This window comes from Pantherophis guttatus, chromosome 5 (assembly GCF_059756535.1).
Source record: "Pantherophis guttatus breed Tessera chromosome 5, ASM5975653v1, whole genome shotgun sequence".
Taxonomy (NCBI): domain Eukaryota; kingdom Metazoa; phylum Chordata; class Lepidosauria; order Squamata; family Colubridae; genus Pantherophis; species Pantherophis guttatus.
In genome coordinates, this window is record NC_142067.1 from 466,111 (window position 1) to 484,236 (window position 18,126).

General features: G+C 45.9%; 2 protein-coding genes across 2 annotated transcripts; both read right to left on the reverse strand.

Annotated features, from left to right (window-relative positions):
• Window positions 1–5,229: 5,229 nt before the first annotated feature.
• On the reverse strand, window positions 5,230–6,205 carry LOC148113257 (olfactory receptor 52E4-like). The gene has a single exon (XM_087895644.1). The coding sequence runs from the start codon at window positions 6,193–6,195 to the stop codon at window positions 5,230–5,232; it is 966 nt and encodes a 321-aa protein (XP_087751770.1). The 5' UTR covers window positions 6,196–6,205.
• A 4,996-nt stretch (window positions 6,206–11,201) lies between these two features.
• Window positions 11,202–14,304, reverse strand: LOC148113258 (olfactory receptor 52P1-like). The gene has a single exon (XM_087894569.1). The coding sequence runs from the start codon at window positions 14,271–14,273 to the stop codon at window positions 13,320–13,322; it is 954 nt and encodes a 317-aa protein (XP_087750695.1). The 5' UTR covers window positions 14,274–14,304; the 3' UTR covers window positions 11,202–13,319.
• Window positions 14,305–18,126: the final 3,822 nt, after the last annotated feature.

Here is an 18,126-nt window from a genome sequence, read left to right on the forward strand (position 1 = left end):
GCAGACAACATGCAGGAAACCGAGCCAACCCCCAGCAGGCCAATCAGAGAAACCAGAAACAAGCTACCAAAGAAGTTAGAGGACTACGTTATGGCCATCCACAACACCCATTTCACGCCCAGCTCATATGAGGACATCCTCCCCCAGGAAGAGAAAGAGAAATGGATGTCTGCCATGGAGAAGGAGATGGAGAGCCTAAGGAACCTCCAGGTATACTCACCTGCCCAAATCCCAGGGAACAAAAAACCAATAGGAACCAAATGGGTGTTCAGGGTTAAGACATTAGAGGACAACAAGGTCCTATACAAGGCAAGACTAGTCGTGCAGGGTTTCGCCCAAAGATACCCCGAAGACTATACAGATACCTACTCGCCAACCGTCAGGGCGGAGAGCGTCAAAAGCGCCCTGGTGGTGGCCACCATCCTGGGCTTGGAGGTCTTCCAATTCGACGTACAAACAGCGTACTTGCACGCCGAGTTGGACAAAGAGATATACGTTAAAGCGCCGCCTGGGTACAACGAAGGTGAGAACCAAACCTGGCTGCTGAACAAAAGCCTGTACGGGCTCAAGCAGTCAGGCAAAAGGTGGTATGACTGCCTAGCCAAGGCCCTCAGATCCATGGGCTTCGAGGCCACCTCAGCCGACAAATGCTTCTTTATGAGGAGAGAAAACAACACATTCGAAGGTGTGCTCATTTACGTGGATGACATCTTGTACATCAGCAAACACAAGGACAGATGTGACAAGTTCGCCACTGAACTGGGTAGCCACTTCTCCTTAAAGTCACTTGGAAAGATTGACAGATACCTAGGGGTCCAGGTGATAAAAACCAACAAGGGTTTCCGCCTCTCCCAGAGAGAAAAGATCATCGAGCTGCTGTCCAAATGCAACATGTCCGAAGCAAAACCCAGCGAGACCCCCATGCAACCTGAGTTCCTGAAGACCATGTACGAGGAATCTGAACCTTTCACAGACAACAAATTGTATAGATCAACGATAGGGTCACTGCTGTACATATCCAACTGGACCAGGCCCGACATCGCCTTAGCCGTCAATCTGCTGTCCAGGCATGTAAGCAAACCCACGGTAACACACTGGAACGCCATTAAAAGACTACTTAGATACTTAAAATTCAGCGCAGATGCCCTACTCTGCCTAGAACCAGAAACATCCGAGAAACCAAAGCTAACCTGCTATGCTGACGCTGACTGGGCTGGGGACATAGAGTGCAGAAAAAGCACCTCCGGCTACGTGCTACTACTCAACAATTGCCCCATCCATTGGTACACTGGAAAGCAAAAACTGGTGGCCACATCAACTACGGAAGCAGAATTTGTTTGCCTATCAAAGGCCGCAAACAATTTAGCATGGTTCGATGACCTGCTCTGCGACATCTGGGCTGAACCCTCATATCCAATAGTTATCCACGAAGACAACAAGGCAGCGATAGAGATCTCTAGGGCTGATGCCATAGGTCAGCGTTCTAGGCACATTGACATTAAATACAAACACGTCAGGCAGTTTTCAGAGATAGGTTTCATTAAGGCAGTACACTGTGACACAGAGGAGCAAACAGCAGATATTCTCACTAAATCCCTGCCACATAAACAGCATGCTTACCTCATGTCAAAAATGCGTGTTTGCTTGTAATTCGTGCCTGTACTTGTGTATTCTCTGTATGTATACAAACACTGCCCCAGGTACCCAGTTAGGCATTTAGAGGGGTTTTTGTCATGATAAATGCCTAACTACTATATCTCCCTGATCACCCGGACCTTCAAGGGTTAACTAACCACATATCCCATAATCCCTGTAACCACTCCTTACCTCTTTGCCCCTCCTCCTGGGTACAAAAGGTCCTACCACATGGTCCACAGATGATTCCAGATGTATACCTGAAAGAGAAAGGTACAAGGTCAGTGACCTCCAGTACCATCAGATCTATAATAAAGCTACAGAAAAGAATTGGAGTCTGTCTTCGAGTTATTGGGTTAGATCCAGCTTTTAACACCCCAAGGTCCCTTCCATCTCTATTCTTATTTCCTTTCAAGCCGAAGGGCCCATGGCCTTTGCTCGGGTCTTCATAGCTGCCCCCATGACCTTGGGCTGGGTGCCCTGCCAAAATCTGGCCCTCATCTGGTCCCACCTGCTCAGGTTCTTATGAGCCTCCTGCTGTCTCCTGATTGGCTGCCAGTTCTGCAGGCCAATGCTCTGCCTGGTCAGCCCTGATGCAGAGGGGCTGAGGAGACCTTGCCAGGTCAAGGAAATGCTGATTTGCGAAAAAGGCCTGCTTTTGGCCACACTGGGTGGTGAGTGCAACTGGCTCTCCTGCCACATTCTTGCAGGATTACAAAGCATTCCTGGAACTGTTCAAATGAGGCATTTAGGAAGGCAGATTCCAGCAGCCGGTGGGGTGGGGGGTATGAGAAAGCCTCAGCAGCTGCTGTTGGGTGGCCAGGCTCCGTGACTCTTGGGGAAATACCCAATTCTCTTAGGGGAATAAAGAGTAAAAAGCTGATTAGAATTCTGATTTTGGAAAGATACAAGTGGACTGCAGGGAGTCCTCAACTGACAACCTCAACTGAGCCTGCAGTTTGATGGATAAGTGAGTCTTCAAGTGGATGTGCCTGATTTTACAGTTTTGCAGCAGCCGTTGAGTGTATATGACTGTTGTAAAGCAAATCCACTTTGGCTGGATTGTATCATTGACAATACTGCAACACTGGATTTCACCCCTGGTTTAGTCTGTCTATTGTGTGTAAAGAAATAAAGAGCTAAATTTTCACTGGATTGTTTCATTGTTCCTGGGCTGGCCCTGACAATACTGCAACACTGGATGTATTGAAGGATATTTGGGAACAAGGGACCCAGAAGTTAGTTTTAAGAGTATCTGCCATTATATAGATACATGGTGCTTGGAAAAAATTATGGGAGAGGAGCACGTTTCATTGGATAGGATTTGAAAATGGAAATTAGAATAGAATAGAATAGAATAGAATAGAATAGAATAGAATAATAGAATAGAATAGAATAGAATAGAATAGAATAGAATAGAATAGAATAGAATAGAATAGAATAGAATTTTTTATTGGCCAAGTGTGATTGGACACACAAGGAATTTGTCTTGGTGCATATGCTCTCGGTGTACATAAAAGAAAAGACTCATCAAGAATCATAAGGTACAACACTTAATGATAGTCATAGGGTACAAATAAACTATCAAATCATACTAGGAAACAGTCAATATAAATCTTAAGGATACCAGTAACAAAGTTACAGTCATACAGTCATAAGTGGGAGGAGATGGATGATGGGAACGATGAGTGATTAATAGTAATAGTAATGCAGACTTAGTGAATAGCTTGACAGTGTTGAGGGAATTATCTGTTTAGCAGAGGGATGGAATTTGGGAAAAAACTATCTTTGTGTCTAGTTGTTCTGGTGTGCAGTGGTCCATAGTGTCATTTTCAGGGTAGGAGTTGAAATAGTTTATGTCCAGGATGTGAGGGGTCTGTAAATATTTTCACAGCCCTCTTTTTTGACTCGTGTAGTATACAGGTCCTCAATGGAAGGCAGGTTGGTAGCAATTGTTATTATTTTTATTTTTATTATTTTTATTATTTTTATTATTTTTATTATTTTTATTATTTTTATTATTTTTATTATTTTTATTATTATTATTATTATTATTATTATTATTATTATTATTATTATTATTATTATTTCTACTAATACTACTACTACTAGTAGTAGTACTATAAATTATTGGAAGGAGAGGCTGTACTGGATGCACAAACAATGTCTCAACAAAATAAAAGAATGACCTGGATAAATTTCTCATCTTGGATTTACAAAAGACATTTGTTGAAGGTTTGAAGAATTTCTGAGTCCGGGCAAAGAAAAAATGAAAATAAACCAAAATCTAGGACATTATTTGAGGGAATTAAAAATCAAGATTATTAAAAGTAAAGTGAAGGAATATAAAGTTGGTTTATTTATGTTGTTATTATGTTGTTATCACTTGTAATCTTTAATGGACTTCTGCAGATCAGGACTGAATGATCAGATTTTAAGGATTTGTTTATAGATAAGAGATGTGATATAGAAAGAAGAAATCATTTGTTGGATTTTAAGGGAAGGTGATAACTTCTCTTAAAGTTACTAAAATTGAATTCAGAAAAATGACATCTTCAGCCTCAGAGATGATAAAATAATTAGAAGTTACCATTACATGAAAAAAAAACCAGAAAACATATTAATTAATTTAATAATTAATAAGTATTTACTATCAATTAATCAATTTGACACGCAAAGTTTAGAAACTGAAGGGAATCAGCTATTGGAGGTCCCAATTTTGCCCCTTTGGACCCTAGGAAACTTTCTCTTAACATCTTCATCCTTCTCACTCTGCTCCCACTCAGAGTAAGGAGGGCTGTGAAAGAAAGCGAGGCACGAGGAAAGAAAACCAGTGTGTGGGGGTGGGGTGGGGGGGAGCCAAAGCTTGTTCACTAAGCCCCTCCCTCCCTCCCTCCCTTCTCCTCCTGGCACACCGGCCTCCCTGCTTCAGGTTTTGCCTTCGGCCCTTCGTGATAACAGGAACAACCTCAGCAGGGACAGCAACAGCAACACTTTCCTCCCAGCATTCACACAGGTTGTGAGTATCAGCTGGAAACCCTCCTTGCTCCGCGATTGAAGGCAGATCGGTACTGTGGGAGATTGGATGCTGCGGCTGGGAGGGGGACCCTCCAAAGACACACACATCCCCGAGTTCACTCAGAGAACAAAACCTGAATTGGGGGTCTTGCGTAGCCCAGCAGCTTAGCTCCAGCTCAGTAGATGTGTGTTAGAAAGGAAAAAAGCCCAGAACCGAGTAGATGTGATTCTACTGAGCTGGAGCTACAAAAAAACCTTGGCTACGTAGGGAAAACCTGGCTAGAAGAAAAACACATATGTATGTATATATACACATACATATGTATCTATAGGTACTATATAAATAAATACACACACACACTATGTACGTACGTACATATTACATTATATACATAATTTATAAAATGTATTGGCTGCCCATCTTACCATAGGTAACTCTGGGCAGCTTATGGTTTTATATATACAGTTAAAAACATAAAGAGATATTAAAGCCATATATATATTATATATATATGTGTGTGTGTGCCCTCTCTTTATATTTTTATATATCTGTGTTTTTCACGTGCACCCCAACCATCAGGAAGTGTGAGTCCAGAGCCCCCTTCCGGAGCTGAACAAGCGCAGGATTCTTTTCCGGATCTCCCTGGTCCTCACGCCGTAGATGACCGGGTTGAGCATCGGGGGCAGAATGACGTAGAGGTTGGCGATGAGGATGTGGCTGAAGAGGGGGATGTTGTGTCCAAAGCGGTGGGTGAGGAAGGAGAAGAAGGCTGGTGTGTAGAAGACAAAAATCACGGCGACATGGGAGCTGCAGGTGCCCAAGGATTTGAGCCTGGCCTCCCTGGAAGGCAGGTGGAAAACGGCCCTCAGGATCAGCACGTAGGACCCAAAGATCAGGACTAAGTCCAGCATAAGGAAGGCGATGGTGAACAAGCCGTAGATGCTGTTCACCCGGATGTCTGTGCAGGCCAGCTTGGCGATGCCCATGTGCTCGCAGTACGTGTGGGCGATGGTGAGGTGGGGCTTGCAGAAGGGCAGGCGCAGAGTCATCAGCGTGATGGGAATCACAAGAAGGGTTGGTCGCAACACCACCCCGGCACACATCCAGGCCACCCGCTCCTTGGTCAGGATGACGGTGTACCTCAGAGGGTCACAGATGGCCACAAATCGGTCGAAGGCCATGGCCAGGAGCACCACGGATTCCATCCCCGTGAAGGTGTGGATGAAGAACATCTGGGCCAGGCAGGCGTCAAACGTGATCTCCCCCAGGCCAAACCAGAAGATGGCCAGCATCTTGGGCAGGGTGGAGGTGGAGAGGCCCAGGTCGACGAAGGAGAGCAGGCAGAGGAAGTAGAACATGGGCTGGTGGAGGATGGCCTCGGTCTTCACAACAGAGAGGATGGTGAAGTTCCCCAGAAGAGCGATTGCATACCCAACACACAGAGGGATGGAGAGCCAGGGGTGCAGAGCTTCCAGTCCTGGCACGCCAAGCAAGGTGCAGGAGGGAGAATAGAAGTGGGAGGCATTAGAGGCGGGCATCATCCCAGGGAAAAGCACCTTGTGTTTGCCGATAAGGAAGAGAGGCCAGAATGTTCCAGCCCTGGACTTTAGGCCCCGATGGGGACGAGCAGCAGCTGTGGAAAGCAGCAGCTACCAGCCCGGTGTGAAAAGGGCCCTGGAAGCCACAGGAAATAACAATTAGGGAAAGGCAGAAGACAGAGAATGTGCACCTCAGGAGGCCCAGGAGGGAAGCTCGTGCCTCTCCTCAAAAAGTGGAGACCCACATTTTGGGAGGGTGGTTAATTGTCCTGACTGTTAGAAAAGTTCTCCTTAGTTCTAAGCTGCTTCTCTCCTTGATTGGTTTCCATCCATTGTTTCTTGTCCTGCCTTCAGGTGCTTTGGAGAATAGGTTGACCCCCTCTTCTTTGTGGCTGCCCCTTAGATATTGGAAGACAAGAGCCTTGATAGTACAGTGGTTTAGTGCACCCTGTTATTAACACAGCTGCCTGCAATTTCTGCTGGTTCGAATCTCGCCAGGCTCAAGGTTGACTCAGCCTTCCATCCTTTCTAAGGTAGGTGAAATGAGGACCCAGTTTGTGGGGGCAATAAGCTGACTTTGTATAAAATATACAAAAGAATGAAGGCTATTGCTTAATGCATTGTAAGCCGCCCTGAGTCTCCGGAGAAGGGTGGCATATAAATCAAATTAAAAAAAAAAAAAAAAGACTGCTGTCATATCACCCCTAATCCTTCTTTTCACTAGACCAGACATACCCAATTCCTTCAATTCCAAATTCTGTGCCAGGGCATCTCCTGGATTCCCCCTCCTTCTACTCTGACCCAGAGGCTTTCAACAGGAGGGCTTCCAAATTTAAGACCTTGACCTTCTTGGGGGCCCAGGACTTCTTCACCAACAAGCCACTTTTTTGTTAGGTTGGCTTCTTTCAACTGTCCTTTCAGTTATGTGTTCTCAACTCACCAGGATTATTTGACACCTGAATGGACATATTTATGTTCCCAAATCAGGATTTCTAGTGCTTTCTGTTTGCTAACCATACTCAGTGTGTTCTGGAGATCAGGCATCTCATCATTTACTGATGTCCATACTATCATGGCTTACAGAGTAACAAAAGGGACCTTGGAAGGGACCTTGGAGGTCTTCTAGTCCAGCCCCCTGCTCAAGCAGGAGACCCTATGCCATTTTAGACAAATGGGGGTCCAGTCTCTTCTTAAAAACCTCCAGTGTTGGAGCAGCCACAACCTCTGAAGGCAACTTCCGTTCCACTGGTTAATTGTTACCCTGCCAGGAAATTTCGTCTTAGTTCCAGGTTGCTTCTCTCCTTGATTAATTTCCATCTGTTGCTTCTTGTCCTGCCTTCAGGGGCTTTGGAGAATAATTTGATCCCGTCTTCTTTGTGGCAGCCCCTCAAATACCGGAAGAGGGCTATTATGTTCCCTTTAGTCATTCTTTTCATTCATCTAGCCATGCCCAGTCCCTGCTCCTCTGTGGTTTCTTCCCCTAACCCCCATAACTTTAACCGTAGACCGTCTACTGTCGACCTCAACCCATTCCTAAGAGGTCTCTAAGGGGCATGCATAAGCGCACCAGTGTGCCTATCATCCCTGTCCTAATGTTCCCTTTTATATGTATCCATTTCATGTATTCATAATTATGTTTATACTTATACCTGTTACCTATTACAGGCTTGACAAAACAAACAAAGAAACAAAATATGTTTCAGCCTCCAGCCCCCTAACCATCTTTGTAATGTTGAGAATTTCTGAGCACCATTTCCTGCCCACACCATTCTCATGTGTAGCCACATCCCCGATACACAAGGAATCTGGGTCCATCTTCCTCCCCCTTCCAGTTTAGTTTACAACTTCCCTGTTTATTTTTGGACCAGGTGCCAGGTGGACGTAAAGCAGAACAATCTAAGGACAGCATTTCCATCACTCAGCAACTGCCTCAGCCTGGCCCTTAAGATACAGATGTGCCTTCAGGAATGGCACCATTAACCATGGCACCAAAGTTCGGTTGTTCGGTTTTTATCACTTATATATCTTTTGTTTGCTCTGGGAGCTCAAGATCAAACCAAGTGATCAGCAGCAACTTTAATTGAATTTTAAAATTAAAATTAAGATCCCTATTTATTGTTTTGATGCTTAATATTGCATTTTAATTGAATGTTAGCCAACTAGAGTCACCTCCGGTGAGAGGGCAGCATATAAGTTTAAAAATAAACAAATAAACTTGTCCTCCTATCCTGCAGCAGCTGACCCTGCCCTTGCCAGGACCCCTCCCGGCCTCTCCAGCCCTCGCCCTCCCACTCACCTGGAAAGAGTCCCTGCCAGGTGGGCTCAGCCATGGGAAGGGGAAGCTGGCCTGCCAGAGGGGAGCGTCTGCCCGCAGCTGCATCCAGGGAGACCAGGAAGGCTGCTCCCTCCTGTCTGCACCACCTGGCTGCACAAGGAGCAGCTTTTATGGCCTGGCACCCGCTGGAGTTCCCCTCGGGGATCTCAGGGCTGCTGAGTTGCACAGAGGATTGCACAAGGCCACTTGGCACTCAAGTCCCCCCCGGAGGCCTTGGGCCTTCCCTCCAGGACAGGAGAATCATGGCCACCATACAAAGGCCAAAGGGAAAACTTAGGATGGGTGTGAATTAATGTCTGGACACTGTCAGGCGAGAAAAGACATCCGGTTGCCATGACTCGGCCTCCATACAGGCATTCACATATGCAAGAGGGGAAAAAAAAATCCATCATCCTATTGAGTTGCAGGAACTGAAAATGCCTGGCCTAGTGAAGGAGGCGTAAGGCCGGCTCGATAGCAGGCTCCTAATATTTGAGGAGCTGTGGCAGACAGGATGGCATCAAGCGATTCCCCAAAGCACCCGAGGGCAGGGCAAGGAGTAGCACAAGGGAGATCCAGCCTGGAACTAAGGAGGAATTTCTTGATGATGAGAACAATTCATCAGTGGAATGGCTGCTCTCCAGAAAGTGTGGCTGCTCCACCAGTGGAAAGTTTCAAGACAGGTTTGGACAGCCGTTTGCCCAGAATAGTAGAAGGCCTTCTCCTCGGGCAGGGGTTGGACTAGAAGCTCTCCAAGGTCTTGTCCACTTTGCTTATTCTGTTACTGTTACTGTTACTGTAACTACCTTTCAGGGCAAGGTATGTGGTGCAGAAAGGAAAGAACAAAGACTAAGCCAAGAATGAAAGGCAGCAGAGAAGGAGGAAATATAATTAAAGCAAAAACTCATTCCTTCCAGCTTTTGATTTAATTTGATTTGATTTATTTGATTTATATGCCGCCCTTCTCCAGAGACTCAGGGGGGCTTACAAGGCGTTAAGCAATAGCCTTCATTCTTTTGTATATTTTATACAAAGTCAGCTTATTGCCCCCACAAACTGGGTCCTCATTTCACCTACCTTAGAAAGGATGGAAGGCTGAGTCAACCTTGAGCCTTGGAGAGATTCGAACCAGCAGAAATTGCAGGCAGCTGGTCTTAATAACAGGGTGCACTAAACCACTGTACTATCAAGGCTCTTTTGTAGTGCAGCATTGCTTTCCCACCTGTTTCTTTAAACTCCAGCCAATCAGGAGTTTCTTGGGCTTCTCTTCCTCTGCCTACACCCACACAGGCCTATATATACAAAGGGATATAGAGGGGGTTGATCGACACTGAAGAAGTTCATTGAGGAGGCTGGGTCATAGGGAGACAACAGGAGAGAGAGAGAGAGAGAGAGAGAGAGAGAGAGAGAGATCCTGCCCTCTCCCTATGACTGAATAAGAGAATATAAAAACAAATAGTCAAAAAAGAAAAGAAGTGATTTCCAATCTTCTTTACAGCAGTTGCAAACAATCGTATCCTCATTCTTTCCTCATTAAATTGACATCGTAATTCTTTCCACATTCAGTTAGAATCCTGCATCCAGTTTTGGTCACCATATTATAAAAAGAAGTTGAGACTCTAGAAAGAGTGCAGAGAAGAGCAACAAAGAGGATGAGGGGACTGGAGAATAAAACATATAAAGAACAGTTGCTGGAATTGGGTATGTTTAGTTTAATGAAAAGAAGGACCGGGGTGACATGACAGCTGTCTTTCAATATTTGAGGGGCCGTCACAGAGAAGAGGGGGGTCAACCTAGTCTCCAAAGCACCTGAAGGCAGAATAAGGCGCAATGAATGGAAACTAATCCAGGAGAGAAGCAACCTGGAATTAAGGGGAAATTTCCTGACATTGAGAACAATTAATCAGTGGAACGACTTGACTCCAGAAGTTGTGAGGGCTCCAACACTGGAAGTTTTAAAGAAGAGATTGGACACCCATTGGTCTGAAATGGTGCAGGGGGGTGAACTTGAAGACCTCCAAGGTCCCTTCCAACTCTGTTATTCGATTCTATCCTATCAAAAAGCTCTTCCATGGCATTTATATGGAGCTATTCTTGCTTCTTTCCACAACTATTCATAAAAGAGAATATTTGACGCGAGGGGTCCTTGGTGCTCTCTGAGCTTACTTGTTTCATGACCCAAACTAGGGAACCTCACCAGAGCTAGTGACCCCTCACAACTATTCATTCTTTGCACTGCTATATTTGCTGTTATTTGCATATCTAATAATACTTTCTCTATTCATTTTTCCACCTTTGGAACACATGGCAGGTGGCGAATGCTTCTCTGTGGGAGGAGCTGGTTCCATCTGCTTTGAAAGAGGTGGTTGTCCATCCCCTCCTTCAGAGACTGTTGTGCAATTGGCTTAAAAGGAGAGGCAGGGCAAGAATGGCTGGTGGTAAATGATTTTGGATTGAAGACAAATGCAAGTGACAAGGTTAAAAAAAAAGGTTTAGTCATACAGAGGTGAAAGGGTGAAAGGATCAAAATACAAATGGAAGGATGAGGGAAGGGGTCAAGAGGAAGGGGTAAACCAGGAAACCTTAGTTGCCTGGAATTAATGAGATGAAAGACAGAAGGAGAGAGAGAGAAGTGAGAAATTGAAAGAAGAAAAGACACAAAGGGCTGGAAGGTAAAAATAAAACTGGTCGTGGGACAAATATTTATTTATTTATTTTATTTATTTCTTTTATTTTATTTCTTTTTTTATATATACAATTTTATTGATTTTTTTTACACAAATAAAATATAATAACAATTCTGTTTAACATCGGATTCGCAGTGTTTATACATATATACATGAATAAGTGTCTGGTGTCATTTGTACTATACATTTCTAATTAATTTCTGCACCTTTTGTTTCTTCCTTAATTCTATCATTTATCCATTCGTACCATCTTCCCCACACAGTATCATAGTCAGAATTTTCATCGTCATTTATCTCGTGAGTTAATTTACTTATCTCTGCACACTCTAATATTTTGTTAATTATAAGGTCATCTGGTGGTAGGTCTTTCTTTTTCCGGTATTGAGCGTATGCTAGTCTGGCAGCTGTAGTTATGTGTATTAGGAGGTGGACCTTTTCCTTTCCGTACCCTTTCTTTACCATTCCCAGGAGAAATATTTCTGGATTCAGATCAATGTCTTCTTTAAGTATGTCTTTCAACCATCTCCGAATTTTGCTCCAGTACCTTTTTGCTTCGGGGCATGTCCACCACGTATGAAAGAAGGTGCCATGACCATGGCCACATTTCCAACAATTTGGCTGCGCATTGGGGAACATCTTTGCTAGTCTTGCAAGTATTTTATTTTATTTCTATACCGCCCTTCTCCTGCGTGACTCCGGGCGGTGTACAGCCAAGATAAAACATTGCATATAAAATTTAAAAACAATTTAAAAAACAATTAAATAATTTCGGCCCAAGATATTAAAAACAACCCAATTAAATCCAAATTCAATTAAAAAACTGAGGGGATGGAATCAAATAAAAGCAGAAGGGGAGGGAGAATTACAGTGAAGGGTCTTTGTGTAAATTCCATTCTGCTTTTAATTTCTTTGGCTTAGTAGTTCTTATTTTTTTTTTATGCTCAGGTAACAATGAATAGTGTGAGGGGGGTTCGATGATGGAGGGGCATCTTTTACTGACCAATCCAAGACAGGCCCCTCTGCTCAGTGGGCAAAGAGTGTCTCCCCAGTGATGGGACCCCCAACCCCTGGCCTGTGACCCACCAGGAACTGGCCACACAAGCAAGATAAGCTCCATCTGTGCATGCACAGGATCCAGGCAGTGCCCAAAACCATGTGGCTCCCTGATCCATGGAACAACCACCATTGGTCCCTGGCACCCAAAAGGTTGGGGGCTGCCGGTCTAGATCACCCTGAGCTGCTCTCCCCAACTGATAGGCTGCCCGTGGAAGGGCCACAAACGCAGCAGGTGACAACAAAGGGTGCCAGCTGTGGAGAGCTGCAGCCATTCTTCCCCTTTTATGGCTTTCTCCAGGAGGGGGAAGAAAAGAGGGAGATGAGCTCCATGTTATATGGACCCCTGGCCTTCAGGACTGACAGGCACCTTCACCTGGAGATGGGTTGCAAGGGAAGAGTTGTGAGCTGCTTGTTAGTTGTGGCCTCACTGGTTGGTTAGAATATCTGGTGGACCTGAAGACGAGAACCTGCAAAACTCTTGTTAGGGGTCCCAGATTGTCTGGCAGGACCACTTGCGAGCCCCTGGCCAAAGGAGATATTTATGGTTGATCACCTATATTATAAGAACGTCAAGAAATTATGCAGCAGGAGGCCAGGTTATCGACATGAACCGTCTAATGCTATACAAGTACATTTATTTAACATTTGCATGTACAGCAGACAAGATGGTCAGGCAAACAGGAGCATCATGAGGAAAATCACTGACAGCACACAGAGCACACACAGAAAGGGAAACGACACCTACAGCAACCAGTCATAGCACAGATTGCCTCACGCAGGAGGTGGCGCTCTCCAGCCAATCAACTACGGCCACCTGTTCTGGCCCATTGCACATTTCCCTGTTCCAGCTACTAAATTTAAATATCCTAACAGAATATTGCCAGACTGTGTGGCTTCCCTTGGGAGACACCAGAAAGACCCAACAGAGGCTAGGCAGATATTTCTTCCTCCAAACCGACCCTAAACTGCAAAGTCTCCTTCCTCTCCTTCGGTTGGACATTGCAACGTGTGCAGATCTTCTCTGGTAAGAGACACATCGCTGCAACAGTGCTTGGGAAGGTCATGAGACATCATGAAGAAAAGAGTCCCAGCACCCTGTCCCGGATCTTCTTGGTCCGTAGGCCGTAGATGATGGGGTTCAGTGCAGGTGGAACTATGAGGTAGACGTTGGCAATGAGGATGTGGACAGAATGGGGGACGTTGTGGCCAAAGCGGAGGGTGAGGAAGGAGAAGAAGGCCGTAGTGTAGAAGATGAGTATGACACAGATGTGGGAGCTACAGGTGCCCAGGGCCTTGAAACCAGCTTCTTTGGAGGGCAAGTGGCAGATTGTGTGCAGGATCAGACCATAGGAGAGGCTGATGAAGCAGACATCGAAGCCCCCAATCAGGAAAGCCACGGTGAGGCTGTAGCCCCCACTGGCCGCTGTATCTGCACAAGCCAGCTTCAGCAGAGCCATGAACTCGCAGTAGCTGTGGACAATGACCTTGGACTTGCAGAAGGGCAGCCGCCCCACCAAGAATGGGTGTGGGAGGAACAGCACCAGCCCCCTAACCACCACGGCCAGCCCCACCTTGGCCAGGAGGGCGTTGGTGAGGACAGCCGTGTGGTGCAGGGGGTTACAAATGGCCATGTAGCGGTCATAGGCCATGGCCAGGAAGAAGCCAGACTCCATGGAAGTGAAGGAGTGGATGAAGAACATCTGGGCCAGACAGGCATGGAAGCTGATGTCCTTCTTGCCAAACCAGAAGATGGCGAGCAGCTTGGGCAGGGTGGAGGAGGAGAGCACCAGGTCTGTGAGGGAGAGCATGCCCAGGAAGAGGTACATGGGCTTGTGTAGGCTGGGCTCCATCTTGATCACCAGCAGGAGGCCAATGTTGCCCAGCAGAGCCACCAGGTACATGGAGCAGAAAGGGATGGAGAGCCAGCTGTGCAGGGACTCCAGCCCTGGGATGCCCAGGAGGGTGAAGGTATCATGGAGCGTGGCCGTGGCATTCATGGGGGCACCAGAAATCATGTGCTGCATGGCACACCTTCATCTGCAGAGCCTCGTCAGTCAAAGTGACCCTTGGGCAGAAGGAAAGGAGATGACATTGGGGGAGGGGAACACAGAGGATGGCCATGACTGTGGACATAGCAACCTCTCTGTGACATAGCAGAGGTTGAAAGATAGATAATGATAGACATAGACATAGTTAGATGAATAGCTAATAGAGAGAAAGATAAATATAGATAGATCAATAGATAGACATGATAGATATAGAAAAAAGGAAGGAAGGAAGGAAGGAAAGAAAGAGAAAGAAAGAAAGAAAAAGGAAGAAAAAGAAAGAAAAAGATATGGATAGGTAGAGAGACACACAGAGATATTAGTGGAGTCTGGTGGGTTGGCTCTAATATCTGTTGGGTGAGAATTTCTGCACCTATAAGGCTGCCTTGAGAATTCTTTATCTACAAAACCCCAGAAGAAGGCTATGGCAAACAATATCCATCATATTTTGCAAAAAACAGTACTTGGAAGTGCCCATCTAATCGCCAGGAACCAAAGACAATAGAGTTTGAGCTGCATTTGTCATTTTGTTCCTGTGGGTGGTACGGAAAATGCCCACTCAAGTAAGGAACTCACAGTGATCAGGGCTCCTCACCAAAGGAACACTGAAGAGCCCCAAAGCCTACAAGGTTATGGGCTATAGATCCCCTGAAATGGTACATAAGCTTTTGAAAGGCAAACGATAGCATGACCTTCACGACAGGAAGCCTAGCTCTCATAACAACAGGGGTGACCTCACTGTGGACTGACCTGGTGCCTCTAAATTCTGTGCTTCTAAGGAGGGTCCCAGCTTGCAGACGGCGGGCTGGGAAGGAGAAGGAAGCTCACATGAAATACTGGGGCCCAGTTGTGTGCCCAAGGATGTCCCTGCCTCATCCTGGTGGGTTTTGGAATGGCAGAAAAACGTTGATATTTGGGCAGAACAGTTTTTCCTTCCACAGATATGAGGATCTGTCAAGGAGATGCTTCCTGAGCTCCACTTTACATGGAGCCATGGACGGCAGGGGACCTTCTGAGCAGCAGGTCCCTCGCATTAGGGAATAGCCCCAGACAGAGCCAGGCTGGTCCAACACGGCTTCGGACTCAGCATCTACTAGAGCCTGAGAACTGTGGGGAGAGGTCTTTATTTTGTTCTGTCAATCTCTTTTTATTGTATTTCCTTCCCCTTGTTGATTTTGAGTCTGTGGCCTGGAAAACTAGGGATAAATGAATGGCCGAGAAATACCACACCAAAAAACAACGGAGCCCTTTCATTGAAGAAGGACTTGTAGGTGAAGACCCCAGACCCATGCCCTACTCATAGCCACTGCTGCTCCCCCCTTCTGTTTCTCTCCCACTTAGCAAGATCTGAGCCGTTCCGCCAGGAGACTGACCTTGGGTGGGGAGATCAATCCACCGCCCCCCTCAGACATGCTGCTGGCTGATGCTTTTCCTGCAAAGAGGATCCAGGAGTCAACAGCCAGGCAATTTATGAGTGGTCCTTCCTCGTCACTTGGGTGGCCTTGGGGAGCTTCTGCCTCTCTTGTGGATCCCAACGTCCTTTGCACAAGCAGCCCTTCTCCCTTGCCTGAGGGATTTCCCGTCATGGAAACAGTCTTCACAAGTCTAACCAACAAATCCAGTGCTGTGGCTGCAGAGGTGGATTCCTGCTGACAAGAAGGACGCCAAGGAACTGGGAAGAGTGCCCAAGATGGTGGAGAACTTGGAAGCTCCACCCTATGAAGTGAGGGGATGGCAGAAGTTTGATCTGCCTTCTCAAGCCAGGAGTCTAAAAATACGACCAGGAGCAAAAATGTATAAAATATATTTATACATTTATGTATTTTATGTATGCATATTTATGTATTTTATGTTTTATTGGGTTTGTTTTTATTTGTTGTGAGCCGCCCTGAGTCCTACGGAGATAGGGCGGCATACAAATTATATTAAATAAATAAATAAATAAATAAATAAATAAATAAAAAGATCCAAAAATCATATATGCCCATCATCAGAGAGTTGCTTCCATAGAAGGTCAAGGAGGTTGTTCTTTTATAGCCCCACGGGTGGCATGGCTTCGTTAAGGACATTGCTGCTCTCTCATTGACATTTCTCATAACATTGAGAGCAGGGGTGGGCTTCAAAAATTTTAGCAAGGGGTTCTCTGTCCGGTTGCTGGGTGGGTGCGGCCATGGTGGGTGTGGCCTAGTCGGCTCCTGCACCATGGCAACAGGGTGGTGGTGGTGTTTTCGCTCCCCTGGCTTCAGAGGCTTTCCTTGAGCCTCTGGGAGGGCGAAAATGGCCTCCCCAGGCTCTGGAGGTCCTCTGGAGGCCAGAAACGGGCCCGTTTCTGGGTTTACCGAACTTCTGGTAGGCCCGGTGTTTGCCCTCCCCAAGCCTCCGCACGTGCCCTGCACTTACCTGCATCCAAAACGGGCCGCGTGGGGACTCCTGGGAGGGTCGGGGTGGGGTGAGCCAAGAGTGGGATTTGGGGGTTTTCTGAACTGCACAGAATCTTAGCTAGAGGTTCTCCCGAACCCCTGTAAACCCCCAGCAGCCCACCCCTGATTGAGGGGCTGCCCCAAAGAAGGGGGTCAAGCTATTCTCCAAAGCACCAGAAGGCAGGTCAAGAAACAATGGATGGAAAGTAATCAAGGAGAGAAGCAACCTGGAATTGAGGAGAAAATTCCTGACAATTAGAACAAGGCTTGCCTTCAGAAGTTGTAGGTGCTTTATTACTGGAGGTTTTTAAGAAGAGATTGGACAGCCATTTGTCTGAAATTCTATAAGGTCTCCTGCTAGAGAGTGCATGACTGCATTCCCACTCACGCTAGTAATACTATTACTAAATTTGCAGATGATACAACAGTGGTGAGACTCATCCTGGGGAGGGACAGAGTCTTCCTATTGAGATGAGGTGGACCGGTGGCTTTCGTGGTGTGGAAAGAATAACTTGTTCCTTAACACCAATAAGACCGAGGAGCTTATAGTGCACTATAGAAGGAACAGATCAGACATCCAGCCCTTGCTTATCAATGGAGACCAAGTGGAGCAAGTGGCCACTTTTAAGTTTCTGGGTGTTATCCTAAAAGAGGAGCTGACCTGGGGCGCTCACATTGCAGCACTGGTCAAAAGGGCCCAGCAGAGATTATACTACCTGAGACTTCCCAGGAAACAACAACTGAATGGAAAACCGCTGGTGACCTTCTACCGCTGCACCATAGAGAGTATTTTAACTTCCTGCACCTGTGTCTGGTTTGCCAATTGCACAGGGGCAGATAGGACAGCGCTCCAGAGGTTCAACTTCATTGCCCAGAGGATCATTGGTTGCCCCCTCCCCTCTTTGGAAGAGCTTTATAGCTCCCACTCTTAAGAAAGTTCAAAACATTCTCAAAGATCCATCTCATCCCGGGCACCCTTTTTTTGAACTATTACCATCTGGCAGACGGTACAGGATAATAAAAACAAGGACAAATAGGCTGAAAAACAGCTTCTATGCCAGGGCAGTAACTATATTGAATTCTACTGTATAATGCAATATTAGTGCAATATCAGGTTTTCAGTTCAATTGTATAGAATGTGAAGGATGCCTTTTTGTTTTATTTTTATAATTATAATGTACACGGAAGATGGTATTTAATTTCATTGTATGAGGTGCAAAACTAAACTAAACTAAACTAAACTAAACTAAACTAAACTAAACTAAACTAAACTAAACTAGAGCAAGGGGTTGGACTAGAAGGCCCCCATGTCATGATAAATGCCTAACTACTATATCTCCCTGATCACCCGGACCTTCAAGGGTTAACTAACCACATATCCCATAATCCCTGTAACCATTCCTTACCTCTTT